We start from the raw sequence: 17519 nt of genomic DNA, 5'->3' as shown, positions 1-17519 counted from the left end.
TAACAGGACACGTTGGACACACACACACACACACACACACAGAGTAATGATGATGAAATGGTGTGTTAAGACTGGCCCCTGATAGCTTTCTGACAGAGGGAGGGAGGAGAGAGGGAGGAAGCAGGGAAAGCTGTGCAATGGCACAACTGTAATGACACTAAATTCCTGGAACGTCTGTGAAACTTAAACTTGCAGCGTGACGGAGATGTGGATGCGTGCAAGCGCCTCACCGTCTCCTATGATGCCCAGTATGGCCAGATCAACCAGGCGCTTCCAGTAGGATCCTTTCTGCAAGGCGATGCCGTAACCTGTGGTGGCGAAGATGTAGCCGCTGCCGATGGTGACCAGCTTACAGCCGTCGTCTCTGCCCGCCATGTAGTTCAGCACCGCGGCGTCGTAGATGAAAGCATCCAGCTTTCTGTAAGAGAACCATACGTTCTGGATTTACTACCTTGACCGGGAGGTTCCAATCTGTTTATGATAAATCTGACATTATTAACAAGAAAGGATAGAACATAAAAAACATATTTCTGCTATACCAATTTATTTCTTCTGCTTGCAACTCATAAACATCCCCAACGGGTGACAAGCGGTCGCGACTAGGCATTGGTACACTTTAAAGGAAGAGTTCAACATTGTGGGATGTATACTAATTCACTTTTTTGCAGAGAGACATGGGAGTACTCTCATATCTGTCGGTAAAATATGAAGCTACAGGCGAGTGTGCCAGGCCAAGAAATAGTCCTGGGACAACTTTCGGACTGTCTTATCTAAAGAAATAGTTTTGCGAAATACACTTATTTGCTTTCTTGTTAAGAGTTAGATGAGAGGATTAATACCATTTACTGAGATTAAGAGCTGCTGGTAGTTGGGTTTTGTTACCGTTGGACAGAGCCAGGCTAGCCGTTTTACCCGTTTCCAGTCTTTATGCTAAGATAAGCTAACTAGCTGCTGCCGGCTGCTTCATATTTAGTGTACAATCATGAGTATCTATGGTATCAATCTTCTCATCTAAAGGCCTTTGCACACCCAATCTTTTTCGTCTGAAAACCTCACGTTGTGTCAAACACGTTTACATACCGACCCTGAAACTTTTGTCCGTCATTTAAGTTTTCGGAAAGGGGGTGATTTTTTGCGTTTTTTTTGCATCAGTCAAAAGCCAAAAGAGGTTTGTTTGTTTGACGTTTGAACGGACGGCATCATCCAAAATGGCATCTGATAAACTGATTTACTTCCCAGCACAAAGTACTTTGCGATAAGGAAATAAAAGAGTACAGAGATGTGGATTTTAAAGATAGATGGTGGCAGGTGATTGCAGAACAGCCTGGATGGGTGCAAAACAAAAGATGTATGAAAGTGGAAATGCTCTTTGCAGCTAAAACGATAGCTTCTTGCTAATGTCATTCATTAACCCTGTTTAGGACTAGTGCTATGCATTGCACCCACAAAATTAATTCAGTTTTCTCTTGCTCTGCGAATTTTCGCAACAAACAGAATAATATAATACATCGGACCCAGTATGCAAGGTTTCTGTGCATACAAAAAAAACTGACTTGATGTGCAAAGACCTTAACTCTCTGCCAGTGCTTCCCAACCTGAGGTCCGTAACACCCCAAGAGGTCCCGAGATAAATCTGAGGGGTCACAAGATGAGTTAAGGAAGAAGAAACTGTTTTTTTATCAGACTTTTCTATAATTTTTTAGCATTTTTTCTTGTGATATACTTCTAAAAACCCTTGGAAAGAAATAATCTGAGGAGAAAAAAATCACTTACACAATTTATATTTTGAGGCCATCACCTGTGACAGGAGGTCACAAGTGGACAAGCCAAAGAGGTGGGGAGCAACTGCTTAAAAGGGTCGCAAAGGGGGCTTTTAACTTAAAAATATGCTTTCTGTCTTGTGTCTCTATATGTCTTTTAAAATGTAAAATATATTTCAATTGAAAAAGCTTACTAATTCCATGTGATATTAACAACAACTTCAATGTATTTGGGTTAAAAGAAGATGATGTGAAATTTGATCCATCAGGCTTTAATACTAAAGACTACAACACTGCTGAGTGTTTACTGCTGAGCCTAATGTACATACAGTGTTGTGCCAGTAACAATGTTCCTCAGATCCATAAACAAACCAGCTGGATTACTCACAACGCTCTGTTTTCTTGGAACTGAAATTCTTATGCAGATCCGATTTGGACTCAGTGACAGAGAGGACTGTCCGGTGTGCACGCTGCTGCGGAGAATATTCACGCACATGAGGTTGTCTTTGTTCGCACTGAGCTATAATCTTTTACCCGTAGGTTTTGTCATTGTTCTGACATGACAAGTTGAATTCAAACTAAGGGGCCACAATTTGTATCTGACACAACCACCCCCCATGTGGGCCCGATACATCTGAGCTCAGCAAAAACAGAGACGGGATGTATGTTAACCAAACACAATGTAACAAGGAGCCAATTTCACCACCCTACATAGCAGCACAACCCTTTTTATAACTTCTTTATCAGCAAAAAAAAATGTTTTATATAACCCAATGAATACACCCTGTTGCTAATCAACCCCCCCGGGGCGCTCCATGTTAGAGATGTATGCATAAATATTAAACACTTTGAATTAGACTGTTCACCAAAGGGCATATGTTAAACACAGTCATTGAGTATCTGTTGTTGCAAAGCCGCACAGAGAGTTTCGTTAATTTAAGTGTATATAGCATTTGAAAACAATACACAGTAGATTAATTAAATTATAGAGCATATTAAATATGTCACAGCCTCCAAAGTTCAAGTCCAATTTTGCTGAAGAATTGAATTAAAAACTGATGATTCTGCATATACAGTTTTGATGTTGTATAACGAAGCCTAATGTATGAGTCATGAGAAACAAACTGTATATATTTGATATGCAGTATCAATAAAGTAATTGCAGAGAGGGAAAAGCATAAAGTAAAATCATATTCGGAGAAAATACCCGAAAGATCAAAGCACATAAAACTAATGAACAAATAAAAGCACTGCAGCCATCCCTCCATTAGTGTGTGTTTAGGAGGGAGAATAAAGGTAGCAAACTCCAGAACAAATTACACTCTGCCTGTTTTGGCAGCTCCCTCTTTCCAGCAGCAACAAGACTCAATAATGAGCACTTGCAGACAGCGTCTGCTTTTTTACCGTCAGTGACAGAAACACTGAGCACAGTTTCTGCAGCATTTTAGCATGAGCTACTGCTGAGCCCCGCGGGGCCCAGTTTCTCTGTGATGCAGTCTCTTTTTTTGTTTGTTTTCACATGTTCTTATGCATACGATCTGTCTGCAAACAGAATTAGCCTCTCAGGTATAATAAATCTCAACTTGACATGAGTTGACTTGACAAGTTTACAGTACCCAGTCTTGAGGGTGACCAGCGCGTCCACGACGCCAGTCTGATGGTATTTGGTCATGTACTGATGCATATCTGGGTAGTTCTTCCTGATGTTGCGCTCGGTGCTGCCGTTAGGAACCGTCCCGAAGCGAAATGGAGGTGAATAAGAGTATGGACTCTGGAACTGCAGGGAGAGGTATAAGGAGAAGAGAGACAGATTGGTTATAGATGGAGTGGACAGGAGCTCAAATAAATAAAGACAAAGAAGCTAAAAGACAAAGAGCGGGAGGGAGAGACAGCGAGACGTATGAGAAAAGGGAGTCCAAGTGTTAAAGTGAAGGAGAGACACACAGGAAGAGGAGAGAGGAGGGAGGAGAGTGACAAGAAGAGACAGAGGAGAAAGGAGGAAGGAGAGACAGTGAAGTGGACTCATCAGTCATCATCATTGTGTGTCCAGTCTAGCGTAAGACTGGCTGGGGTTCTGCTGACACTGCCAGCCTCGGCAAACTACACACACACACACATCCAAATACAAACACAAACACACACACGTCTTTGATCTATATAGCCCATGTGTGTGTGTATGTGTGTGTGTGTGTGTGTGTGTGTGTGTGTGTGTGTGTGTGCGCCCCTGGGTCTGCTGTGCTGGCAGTGTTAGCGTGGTGACAGCTACGGCCAGAGGGTTTGGGCTGTTGAAGCCCAAGGGCGCTCCCTGGAGAGTCCTGTCTGGCCGCAGGGCTGGCATCCATTACAAGAGCAACCCTGACTGTGAATGTGTTTAGTTTCTTCTTCTGTGTGTGTGTGTGTGTGTGTGTGTTTCTGCGTGTCCATACAGTATGTGTGTAATCGCACCTTCTTGTCAGACAGTCCAGTGACTTGGTCCACGAACTCCTCCTGGATCATGAAGGCGGCCAGGTTGGCAGTGTAGGAGGCCAGGAAGATGACGGCAAAGAAGGCCCACACCGATACGATGAACTTACTGGTGGTGCCCTTCGGGTTCTGCACGGGCACAGAGTTGTTGAACACCAGACCCCACAGCAGCCATATGGCTTTACCGATGGTGAATGATGGACCATGTGGGTCTGTGGCAGCGAGACACGGGAGCAGAGGGAGAAATAAAAAAGAGAAAGTGTAAAAAAGGCTGTGCTGAAGAATACAGGTAAAGGAGTATGACACCTTAAATTCACATTTACAGCTGATAGCATGAGGCTGATTTTAGGGTTTGAAACCAGCCAGCCATGTATTAAATGTAATAATGTACATTGCAATATAAATCATTATCTTTTTCACTGAAATTCCTGCCTTACTGTTGCCTTCCAGCAGTGGAAAAAAAGCTGAAACGTGTCATTACAGATGCTCTAATTCTTGTAAATCATCATACATGCCACCATCTTATTAACCACAAAAAAACCTTCCAAAAGAAAAGTTAAAACAAAGGGTTTTATGATCCAGTTTGAGGGCATCATGCTTCCTCCAGAGGGGTGACATTGTAAATATTAAATATAATGTGACAGCATTATTGGCTTTTTATTAATGCCTACAGCTCACACATTTTGCCACAGTCATCGTGGATGACGGGCGTTTTCTTGGGTTTACGAGCATGATTAATGGGCGAAGACCAAAACTTATTTTGACCAACTAGACTGACCTTTACTTCAAGTCAAAGCCACAAACGAATCTTAAAGGATGTTTTTCAGATTTACAGTATACTGCATAACTTACAGAGAAAAAACTACAACACTGCTTGTGAGATTCAGACCTGCTAGTTTGATGCTGCATGCAGTAATTTGCACCTGAAACACAACGACCCGCGAGTCAAGACGTTCATTAACTTTCACTTGAATTCAAAAAACAACAGGACAATTTATTTCAAAATGGGTCATGATTGGCGAGTTGCACCACTGCGAGACAAACAGAGGAAAAAAACTAGCATTGCCGCCTCGTGGTTGTATACCTCCACCAACCAAGTTGCAGTTTACATCCATGTCTGTCCAAAATGTCGTCACTTTATCCTGTTTTGTGTGAAATTGTCATAATTAGCGTATGAATTCTTGAGTTGTGGCCAAAAACGTGTTTTGTGAGGTCACAGTGACCTTTGACCACCAAAATCGAATCAGTTCATCCTTGAGTCCAAGTGGATGTTTGTGCCAAATTTGAGGAAATTACGTCAAGGATTCTTGAGATATTGTGTTCACAAAAATGGGACGGACGGACCTACGGACAGACAAAACGAAAACATAATGCCTCCGGCTACGGCTGTTGCGGAGGCATGAAAACGACAGGTAGGTTTATTCAAAAGTGGGTCTTGATTGGCAAGCTGTACCACTGTGACACAACAAAGAAAAACGCTATTCAATCTCATGCCACTCTCAATTCTGTATATTAATCTTGAGCAAAAGCCAGCAGCCGGCTGGTTTAGCTTAGCAGTCGGGAAAGGTTGGCAACTTCACAGTGACAATAGGACTCCAGGAAGTTACTGCTCCCAGCTTAGAAATAGTCTGGCACAAAACCCAATATGTTGTTTTTACTCTTCAGTTTTTGTAGAGATGAAACAAATCAGATAAAATGTGTTAATTAGAGAGCTTTAGAGGTGCTGGTAGATATAATTTGTAATCTTTGGACAGAGCTACAATAGCTGGTTCCACCTGTTTCCAGTCTTTGTGCTAAGCTAAACGAACGGCTACTAGCTCCAGCTCATATTTATTGTACAGAGCAAACCTCCAGGAAGAGCGCCAGGCTTTGAAGAACATTTTCGTAGAGGGTCATGTGATGCCATTGGGCCCAAAAGACTTTTTCCCATAGACTTACAATGGGAAAGACACGTCTGTAACTCAGCGGATAATTTTTTTTTAAGGAAAAATCAACTTCCCAGTATGAACACTTGAATAGCCCTTATTTAAATCATTAGGTCCTAAACTTTGAAAAATGCACTAATAAATGAATCCAGAGTTATTTCCCTTCCTCTGTTCATGTGAATGAGATCCAGACCGAGGCTGGAGCGAGGGCTGGGAGGCGGAGTTAAAGGAAACGCTACTGCGACTGCTCTATGAGCCCAATGACTTCGGAAGATGGCCGTATGATCCGGGTACTTTATCACTCGACAGTCGACCCATTTTGGCTTCATGTACCACCGAACAACTCTCATAGGAATGAACGGGAGCCCGCCTCCAACGCTGTATCCAGTTCTCTTTATACATCCATGGTACAGACACGAGAGTGGTATCAATCTTCTTGTCTAACTCTCATCAAGAAAGCCCTTAAGTGTATTTCCCAACAATGATGAACTATTCTTTTACACTACCAATACACACTAATACACTCCCACTCCGCGAAACACATTATTTGTATAAGAAACTATAGTTATAAAACAGTTTAACATGTTTGGTATTTGTTGTTCAATCAGTGTAAGATGAAAAATTAGCAAACTAAACACATGTTCAGGTGCACTAAAAGGAAAATCAAAGAGAAAACATAATTCACTTGCAACACCTGGATCGGCCTTTAGGTCATTTAGATGTTAAATTAATCTTAATCCAATTCACAGCCAGTAGGGCAGCTCCAGGTGCTGGTTTTTGATGATGTGACTAGCTTTAGGAGGGAGTTGCTAACACTCTGTTACATGAAGTGAACCGTCTAAAGTCGGGGTAATAATAGGTCACTTCTGTTGCTCCGGGGGAAGCTTGGATCTTTGCTTCTTGCTCCTGGGAGAAGCGATAGGAGTGATATTTCCTGATTGTGTGTGTGTAAGCCTACCTTTGCCTTGGGCCAAGTTGCGGTTGAAGCCCAGCGGACTGACAAACTCAAAGAGGAAGACGGCGATGGCTGTGACGAGGAGCAGCATCACAAACATCATCACCCAAACTGATGCACTGAAGGGCTCTGAGGAGGAGGAGGAGGAGAGAGAGAGAGAGAGAGTTAAAGTGAAACTGAGTTCATGAGACAGAGTGGAGGAGCATAAAAAGTGAGGGACGGAGAGAAAGAGGAGACAGAAATAAAGGAGCAGACGCAAAAAAAGAAAGAGAACAGGCACGAGGGGGCAGATAAAGCGAGGGAAGGATGATAGTGAAGAAGGGAGAAAGGGAGACAGACGGCGGGAGAGAGGAGGGGAGGAGAAGGGAGAGTTAGTCACAGAGAGTTTGACGGAGCACATTTCCATATTTCTCATTATTCCCTTGGATGAGAGCTGAGAGAGGGAGAGGCCTGGGGCGGGGGAGATGGCAGAGGAAGGGGGGAGAGAGAGAGGGAGAGAGAGAGAGAGAGAGAGAGAGAGGGTGAGAGAGAAGAATCAAACTCTGAGTGATCTGATGTGCCCTGCTGTGGGCATGTGTGTGTGATCTATTTGTGTGTGTGATCTGTGTGAGAGATTGTGAGTCTGCATGTGTTTGGTGTGTAGCAGGGCAGGAGTTCAGAGAGCGGGATGAGTGCCAGAGACGCCGAACCCAGACAAATTGTATGTATGTGTGTGTGTGTGTGTGTGTGTGTCACTGTATGTCTAAGTATGTGACTGCCAGGGTTAGCCAACCCTGAGAGATTGTGCACTGAGGTGCCTCTAATATGAGTGCGAGAGATACTGAACCGTCACTGATACCCTGGCCCAGGCTCAACACACACTCACACATACATGCACACACATGCACACACAAACGCACACGCACACACACACACACACACACACACACTTACAATGTGCGTTCATATAAATACACACACAAAGCATTCACCCCTTAACATACATACGGCCAAAGCACATTCATTCTCCACACACCCTCGATTCAAACATCCTAATATATTCATGCAGTCTCATATCTCACACACTCTCCCCCCCCCCCCCTCACACACACACACACACACGCATACTGACACATGGCTTGATACACAGGGACCAACACACGCATGGTCCAATACATCCCCTCGCTCCCTGTCTCGCTCCAATGACAATACAAGACATTAGGCGAGCGCGGAGGAGCGCTTCAGTTTCTAGTCATCTGAACAACTGGAGGAGGAGGAGGCGGAGGAGGAAGAGGAGAGAAGATGAGAAGAGGAGGAGGAGGAGAGGATAGTATCGAGAATGCTTTGTTTGAGCTGAGTTTTCAAAAAAAAAAAAAAAAAAACAGCTGGCACACTCCGCTTCCTCCGCTCTGCTAGAAATATTAATGTGCTTAGGGTGTCGAGGCCCAGATAAAGTCAGAGTACAAGTGGAATTTGGCCAGCGTATACTGTCTGAATAAAATATTCCATTTTATGTGCAGGATTTTGCCAACATGTAAGCACCTCCCTGTTTTCAGCTCCCAGTAGTCGGCTCACTGGAGGAGAGACGGAGAAAAAGAAGAAAAAAGATGGATAGATTTACCGAGGAAGGCAGAAGGAGAGACGGTCCCGTTGCTACGTGACACCATGACGCTGATGCCCGTCTCCACAAAGGGCACGGAGAAGTCGATGGCCACCGACCTCTCCTCGTTGATGGTCAACGAACCCACCGCCATCACCGCCTTCTTATACACCACCTGGTGGACAGAGGAGAGAAGAGTTACAGCGAGTGCGTGACTCACTACCTACACTGACAGGAATAAATATAGTGAGCTCTGTGAATATTTGGACATCATGCAACATCTTCCTCCGTTTTATTTTGGATGTGAAATATCACAGTGACTGAGGGTATGAGCTCAGAATGTCAGCTACAGTTGGAGGGCATTTTCAGCCATATCAGATGAAAAGTAGAAATACAGCTGTCTTTTTCATTGTGCCACCGTTTCTGGGTGTCTGGATGTATTCTGACAGACGGAGATTCTGCACATAAAGATGTTGTTTTGAGCATGCAGTAAAATGTTCTCTTTCTTTTTACAGATTTAATTGTCCAACGGCTCCCAGCGGTCTGCTCCCATAAACATTAGATCAATCTATGGATCATATTGTCGGCTTCCATTATCAGACGCTTTACGTTTCACTTTCAACCTTTAGGGATTTTACTGTGACAGCACTTAGCCTTAATTACCTCGGCCAAGGAGGTGATGTTTTGGGTTGTTTGTCTGTTTGTCAGCAGGATTACGGAAAAACTACTGGTGGAAGGGTGTAGCATGGGCCAAAGAAGAAGCCATTCAATATTGGAGAGGATTGGCCTTGGCGGAGGTCTGCGCTCTCCTTCTAGATCAATCTGTGATTGAATGAATCGTTTCCAGAAAAGATAAACGATAAAGCGATCAAGTGTAATCTGAGCTCTTAAATACTTGATTGTGTGGAATTTAAAGCCCCAATGAGAAATATTATAGACCATATAAATTAAAGGTAAGAGTGTGAGTTAATGAGCTTTTCAAGTGATCGTATTTGAAACCATAGACAAACATTAATGATATAAACAAAACTTTTACAGCATCAGAAAACATAATGTATGATAGATGAAAGATAGCAGCTTCCAGTCCTGTGTGTTAAGTAGAGATGAGTACCGAAACCTGGTATTAAACGGGCACCGGTGCTAAATTATTAAAGACCAGAGTATTGATCATTTTATTTTATTATTCTAGATTATTTTCCAGTAAGATATTTTTGAGTTTATATAGTGATTTGCTGTTGTAAACATTGCTGTTGCTGCTCTAGAAATATTTATATTTAAAATATAAATAATTCCTAATCCTATTTTTTTAAATAATATATTAAAAAGCATTTATTTAGTAATAAAAAAGAACCAAATCGAAAAGGAGTATTGAAAAGAGTAGTAGTATCAACAAAATCCTAATGATACTCATCCCTAATGTTAAGGTTTGGTGGTGGGGGGACACTTCTGTTTACAATTGGATCACAGATTGTAGCTTTAAAGGATAAGTCTGGTGTTACTCCACATTTTTCTTAAAAGTCTACAAATCCCATGAAAAGACCAAAATCAACAATGAACTGATTCTTCTAACAACTATTGTCTCTGTATTTTAAGCCTGATATAGAGTAGCTCATTCCTCTGTGCCACAGGCCTCCATTGTTGTCTAAAAACACTTCTCTAGTAGGAACAAATGCGCTTAAAGCTGAGAGCCAAAGACAGCGTAGGGAATATTATGGTATTTGTTGACAATAAAAAAAACACATATATACTTACACCAGCCTTTAATCATTACATTTAATAATAACTCCAGGTAGAGTCCAATTGAAGGAAGGAATAAGCATATGTGATCATGATATCACATTTATATATATATCTAATTATGCCATTTTATATAATTAGTAGGGCTGTTAAAGTTAACGTGATAATAATATGTTAAAGTAAATTAGCTTTTACGCCACTAACTTCTTTAACGCATTAACGCAACTTGTGATTTTTAGGTTGAAGCGGGCTCAGTTTTAAAGCTTGAAGATACTGGCATTATGTGAAACTAGAAAAACCAAAGGAATCCATCAGTATGCAAAATTTTGACAAGGAAAAACTGGCACGGCCATTTTCAAAGGGGTCTCTTGACCTCTGACCTCAAGATATGTGACTGAAAATGGGTTCTATGGGTACCCACGAGTCTCCCCTTTACAGACATGCCCACTTTATGATAATCACATGCAGTTTGGGGCAAGTCATAGTCAAGTCAGCACACTGACACACTGACAGCTGTTGTTGCCTGTTGGGCTGCAGTTTGCCATGTTATGATTTGAGCATATCTTTTATGCTAAATGCAGTACCTGTGAGGGTTTCTGGATAATATTTGTCATTGTTTTGTGTTGTTAATTGATTTCCAATAATAAATATATACATAAGTTTGTATTAAGCAAGCATATTGCCAAGCGCTACCCTCAGCATGTTGCACGGCTTGAAATTGCCAAAGAGCGCTGCGCTCAAAGGTCAAATTATTTCAACTTTGACCTTGTTGCGGCTGACCTTTCAAAGCACAACCAATGAGAGCAGTGAATGCCGTTTCTTGTGCACTTTTTGATGGTACATTATACCTGCGGGAAGCTACGGAGGGGCTGGTGAGTGGATGAATGAATTTAAATGTGAAAACAATAAACCTTTTTAATCTTAGAAGTAGGTTGTTTGTTAATAAACACAATGTTGCATTTAACATCTTTTTTTATTCAGTTTGACGCTCCTAAATTCCCTTTGCTTAAACAGCCCGGGTTAAAACTTTTTTTTTTTACAAAATAAGTATTTCTGTGCTTAACAAGACATAACTAATGAATGGGCAACTAATAAAATGACGATTTTCTAATAATCAAACAATATAAACATCCATAAACTTAGAAGGTCAGCAGGTTATTTTAATAAAAACATAATATTTCTTTTAACAGTCTGTAAAGCTAGGAATTTAAATGTGGAAAACATGAACCTTTTTAATCTTAGAAGTAGGTTGTTGTTTTAATAATCACAATGTTGCATTCAAAAAAAAATTTATTCCGTATATACAGTATGTATATGTATAGTAATGTTGATGAATGGGAATAAATAAAAGAAAACTCTTATTGGAAGAAATTATTTATTTAAATTTTTAATACTTTTTTTTACACATTTAGAAATAAGGGACCGGATTCGGCCCACCAATTGAATAGGCCTGCTTTATGCTAAGCTAATTGGTTTCTGGATGTAGCTTCATATTTATATGCTGTCAGCCTTCTCATCTAACTACACAAGCATATTCCCCAATAATCACATAGAGAGTCAGAGAGACGGACCAATGTGGTAATTGTAGTAAGGGACAGACAAGTAGGACGTACCTCTCCAACCATGCCGTTCCATATCCCGTTGATCTTCTTGCCGTGTTTTCCGTTGTTGACCAGGTAGAGGTCATAAGTGAACTTGACGTTCCTCGCTATCTTCTTCAGAATGTCAATGCAGAAACCTTTGCAGCACTGCTTAATGTAGGAGCCTCCTGATGCTGTGCTGTTACTGCAACACACAAACACACACACACACACAATCAACAATTAGGTCATATATTTCGTTTTACATTAGAGGACATTTCAGTGTTATATAGATGAGTGTGCGGAGTGTGAGTGTAACTGTACTATTGCCGCCTACTCGCTCCACATCTGGTGGTTCCATCAAACTGTAAAACTAGAATTATGACAGTGCAGAGTAACCATAAATACTGCTGAAGGGCAGAGAGAGCTTACATTGAGTTTGCGAGTGTGTGTATGTGTTTCCCTCAGTGCCTGAAAACACAGGGGTACTGAGCAGATGCTGCCGGGCTTTAAATAGAGCTGGGCTCTGCAGAACAACCAACCCACATGATTAAAATATCAGCTGTCCTTCCCCTCGTCTCTCTCCTCATTCCGTTACGCTGTCCTTTTCCCCCCTCCTCTTATGTGTTTCACTGATTACGTCCGTAAGGAGGTGCTTCTCAAAAGGCCTACCTACTGTACTGTACATACACAGAGCAGCCGTGCAGAAAAGGATGCAGAGAAAGGAAATGGATGTTTCAGTAAACTTTCCTGACAGCCCTCCCCGAGGACTTTGGAGCTGTGAACTGAACTGAATTGTTGGATCAAATGACACTCATAATCTATTAAACTCTACCGGCATTTTAAAAAGTATTTCCATGAAAACTTTATCCCACTCCCATGCCATCCATCTCTGATGTGCTGTAGCATGTATGGATTGGAACAGTAACTCCTGTGACCTTTTCACTTGCTATTTTAGCTGAGAAAGTTCATAAAGAACTGAGGGATTCACACACACGGAGAACGACTGTCAAAGAAGTGAATCATCAAAGGATTAAAATGTCTTTTAGCAGCAGTCAACTGTATCTGCGGCACAGCGTGATGTGCATGTGTGTAGAAAGAGAGAATAGTATGTACAGTATGTGCCCCAGGTGTCCTGATGCACACATAATGTATACATTAGTTCTTCCCAGCTGGGCCCTCTCTGCATCCTTATGTCACTGTGTAAACACACACAGACTCCCCGAGATGTACATCTGTTTGATTCATGTCATACTTTTGTAACAACAGACACACAAATAAAATGGAAGTAGTGACTGAGTAAATGTAGCCCTTATGGATGGTTGCATGTATGTATGGACGCATGGATGAGCGCACGGATGGCCGGGCACGGAACACAGGAAATGTAACATAAATGAACGGCCCAGAAAAGACTAGTCATCGTTGCCTGTGAACGCTCAGACTTCTACGGCGATCGCTGCGGAGAAAGGTCGAGAAATCGGGTCACAAGTTAAACTTTCCGTGCGCTGTGATTCAGTCGTCTAATTGTCCGTGCTTACAGTGTGGCGATGTCGTGACTGCATGGCTCAGAAGCTCGGTGGTTGTTGTGTTGCATCTCCTGTCTGTCTTGTGTAGTCTGTCTGATGCAAAAGCTTTTTGATATGGTGGATTCTGTTTGTTTAAAAAAAGGTAAATAAACCTTCAAAGACAGTAATTACAGAATTTTTTGCACTTTCCCTGTGGCTAGCAATCTCATCTTTATCCTATCCTAATAATTGCTATCCTGAAATTTAAATATTTTCTATTGTGTGGTAGAAATTGTCATAGAAATTATAACAATAATGCTGTCAGTCACGAGTAGAATAATTGAAAAAAATATGTATTTTAGTTGTGCATGTGGACTGTGTTGTGTCCAAGTGATCAACCAGAAGCACAGAGTGCAGATACAGATACTGAGCCAGTGCCAAATAAAGCTGCTGCAATTATGATTAATGCTTCTGCACTCTGAACCGGCTGTATACAGATGAGCTCAGATGTGAGCTAAATTGTAGAAATTAGCAGAGAGAAACAAAGCTCTTGTCATGCAGAGGCTCTTATTGAGGTGTCCATATATAGCAGATAATTGGAGCAAAACCCAAGATGTCAAAGAATCCCAGGGAAGTTTCTTTGAGAAACTTTCACTGACTATTCAAGAAATATCTCTGCATTGTTTACACACTCGAGGAGGCCGGCAACATATTTCAGCCACTATAAAAACACCTTTTAAGTGCTTTTCAAAGGGAAAAGTCCATTGAGTTGTTTGACGTGTCGCTGTTGAAAGAGAGAAAGCTTTCTGCAGGGCTGATTCTTAAAAGCGTACATCATACATGTAGAAACACACAAACACAAACAAATCTTATAGTATAAATAATAGGGCTGTCAATACATTAAAAAATATTTAATCACGATTAATCGCATGATTGTACATAGTTAATTGTGATTAATCAGAAATGAATCACACATTTTCATGTTAAAAATATACCTTAAAGGGAGATTTGTCAAGTATTTAATACTCTTATCAACATGGTTGTGGGCAAATATGCTTCTTTATGCAAATGTATGTATATATTTATTATTGGAAATCAAATTAACACAAAACAATGACAACTATTGTCCAGAAACCCTCACAGGTACTGCATTTAGTATAAAAAATATGCTCAAATCATAACACGGCAAACTGCAGCCCAAGAGGCAACAACAGCTGTCAGGGTGTCAGTGTGCTGACTTGACTATGACTTGCCCCAAACTGCATGTGATTATCATAAAGTGGGCATGTCTGTAAAGGGGAGACTCGTGGGTACCCATAGAAACCATTTTCAATCACATATCTTGAGGTCAGAGGTCAAGAGACCCCTTTGAAAATGACCATGCCAGTTTTTTCCTGCCAAAATTTAGCGATATAGAGCATTATTTAGCCTCCTAAGTGACAAACTAGTATGACGTGATTGGTACCAATAGATTCCTTAGGTTTTCTAGTTTCATATGATGCCACTCTAGCTTTAAAACTGAGCCTACTACAACCTCTGAAAGATCGCTTGCGTTAATGCGTTAAAGAAATTTGTGATATTAAACGAATTTGCGTTAACATGTTATCGCGTTAACTTTGACAGCTCTAGTAGAAACACACAAACTCAAACAAATCTTAACCTATAAATAATGTGGAAAACAATCCCAAGCAAAAAGTGAAATTATAAATGAAATGCCTAAATGAATCTGTTAATTTGTGGCTACATTTATATCTTATAAATATGAAATTTAGTTTCACTGTGACAAGAATTTCAATCTGTTTGAACCAATATAATTATTAACAAAGGATGATTTGAGCCATTCAGCCCACTGCTATTGTTGCAGTGGAGAAAGTGATATAATATGCAGTGAGGTGGTGAGTGGTGAGGTGGGAAAAAACAGTATATATACTGTACATAAAGAAATAATCAGATTTGATGAAGTAGCACAACAAAGTCAATATGAATTTATGAAACATTTCCATTCCATTAGCTGATGCTGTTATCGCGAGCCACTAAGTGCACACAACAGATAACCAAATATTCCTGCCATCCTGAAGTGATCATGTCGGATAAAGATATGCTAAAAAATAACAACAGAAAAAATTAAACAGATACAAGGGATGTTTTCCAAATAGCAGGTGCAGAGTGAGGATATGGGAATGGGGATATTCAGTGGAGAGAGATTTCTTTTTTTACAATAGAGGATATGGAGTAATCGTGCTGTCCCGCCTGGAGTGGGAAGGACATTTCACTACTGGGGAAAAGAAAGAAGAACTGTAGAAAGAAGAGTCAAGGCCAGGTGAAACGATGACGTAGCTGCCGCAGGGAGTGGAGAGCTAAGTGGCCGGTTGTAGCAGAGCACAGAGCACCGGCTGGCGAGTACGGATAGACCATAACCCGCAGATATGCGCGTGCGACTCCCTGAGGAGCCTTGAATGCCAGGACCAGAATTTAGGATTTGATGTGAACAGCCACTGGCAGCCAGGTGGGGTGGAGGAGGGGGGGGGGGTTATGTGGGGCGGCGACAAAGGAGAACTTGGGGAGGTTGCAGACAGGGCAGGCTGCAGCGTTCTGGATGGTTTGTAGCTGCTGAACAGAATACTTTACGAGCCTGGCTTGGTGGGAGTTGCAGTAGTCCAGATGGGAGATGACAAAAGGTTGGGCAGCGTCCCACATGAAACATCTTTTCATTTTCTGTCTCAAGGTACAGCTCAGGCTGGGATTTATGTAATCGTTTATTTACAGGTTGTTGTTTAACAAGGACACTGCACATTCAAAGACATAACTATAAATGTGCAAGAGTTAGCCAAAAGGCTGGTTTTCATCCCTGGTATGGAAGCCAAAGATGGCCATAAAGATTTGAATCATACAAGCAACTAAACACCTAATTCTGAACTTTAATCACTCCTGAATACTTGAACCAAATAGTGTTGAAATATTTTACTTTCATCCATTTTCTAATAGCTAATTTCGAGTTGTGCTATTTTGGGCTGCAACCAACGATTATTTTCATTACAGACAAATCTGCAGAATATTTTCTCAATTCATTGATTAATTGTTTGGTTGATAGAATGTCAAAAAAATAATGAAAAGTGCCCGTTACAGTTTCCTAAAGCAAAAAGTGACTTCAGTTAATCAACTAATGGTTTCAGCTCTAGTGCAATTTCAGAAACTTATTTATTTAAGTACATCGTTGTTGGGTTTACAAATTCGGTAAGACAAGTGTCCAATATAAAAAAAAAACTATATTCAAGTTGCTTTGATTTAATTTTTTTTTTTTTTTTTTTATCTAAAAATTCAAGTCAGTCATGTAATCCAAGTAAAGAAGTTCAGAGTAGAGACTGGAAACCCTGCCTACTTGAATTTATGATTAAATTTAACATCTGGAAATTTCAACAAGGGAGAACCACAGAAACTCAGATAAATAGTTTTCACTATAAATTACTTAAATTGTATAAGTTCATTCATATTTAAATGTCAATATTAAGTATTCAGTATTGGGTACATTTCAAAATTAAGTGTTCAGGTGCTTATAAGATTCAAATCCTTATGGCCTTTCTGTGCTTCCATACCTGGCCACATCTTAAATAATGTAGGTTCTCTAAAATTAGACAAAAATAAAGAGTACAAATATAAACACTATTCAAATATCATGCAAGCTCGCGGAACATTAATACGATGAATGTTTATAGTCAATATTTACCACAGAGGAAAACAATAAGCAACATTACTAATTATTAATTAGTAATTGTTACATTTAAAACAAGCAACACGTTCAGTAAAACAACACACGAATCACACTGCATTAATGAACAATGAAACAAAGAGCACAATGGGCAACACATGCAATTACGGAGGTAGCAGAAACAAAAATCAAGTACACCGACAGATTGGCATTAGCGAGCTGACAGCAACAGAGAGCAATTAATTATTAATGCTGACAGAAGTGATTATCCATGAACCAAATGAAAACTACTTTGCCGGTACGTGTTAA

General features: G+C 40.8%; 1 protein-coding gene across 1 annotated transcript in view; it reads right to left on the bottom strand.

Annotated features, from left to right (window-relative positions):
- The window catches only part of grin2ab (glutamate receptor, ionotropic, N-methyl D-aspartate 2A, b), a 127705-nt gene that overhangs the window by 14379 nt on the left and 95807 nt on the right, over positions 1–17519 (bottom strand). The window contains exons 11-16 of the mRNA XM_037764431.1: positions 12033–12204; positions 8704–8857; positions 7107–7232; positions 4206–4435; positions 3377–3537; positions 231–418 (exon numbers count right to left, since the gene is read on the bottom strand). Of these exons, the coding sequence (XP_037620359.1) occupies positions 231–418; positions 3377–3537; positions 4206–4435; positions 7107–7232; positions 8704–8857; positions 12033–12204 (1031 nt within the window). The remainder of the gene's footprint in view (positions 1–230; positions 419–3376; positions 3538–4205; positions 4436–7106; positions 7233–8703; positions 8858–12032; positions 12205–17519) is intronic.

The sequence above is a fragment of the Sebastes umbrosus genome, chromosome 3 (genome assembly GCF_015220745.1).
Source record: "Sebastes umbrosus isolate fSebUmb1 chromosome 3, fSebUmb1.pri, whole genome shotgun sequence".
In the NCBI taxonomy this organism is placed as follows: domain Eukaryota; kingdom Metazoa; phylum Chordata; class Actinopteri; order Perciformes; family Sebastidae; genus Sebastes; species Sebastes umbrosus.
This window is presented reverse-complemented; position numbering and strand designations above follow the sequence as displayed.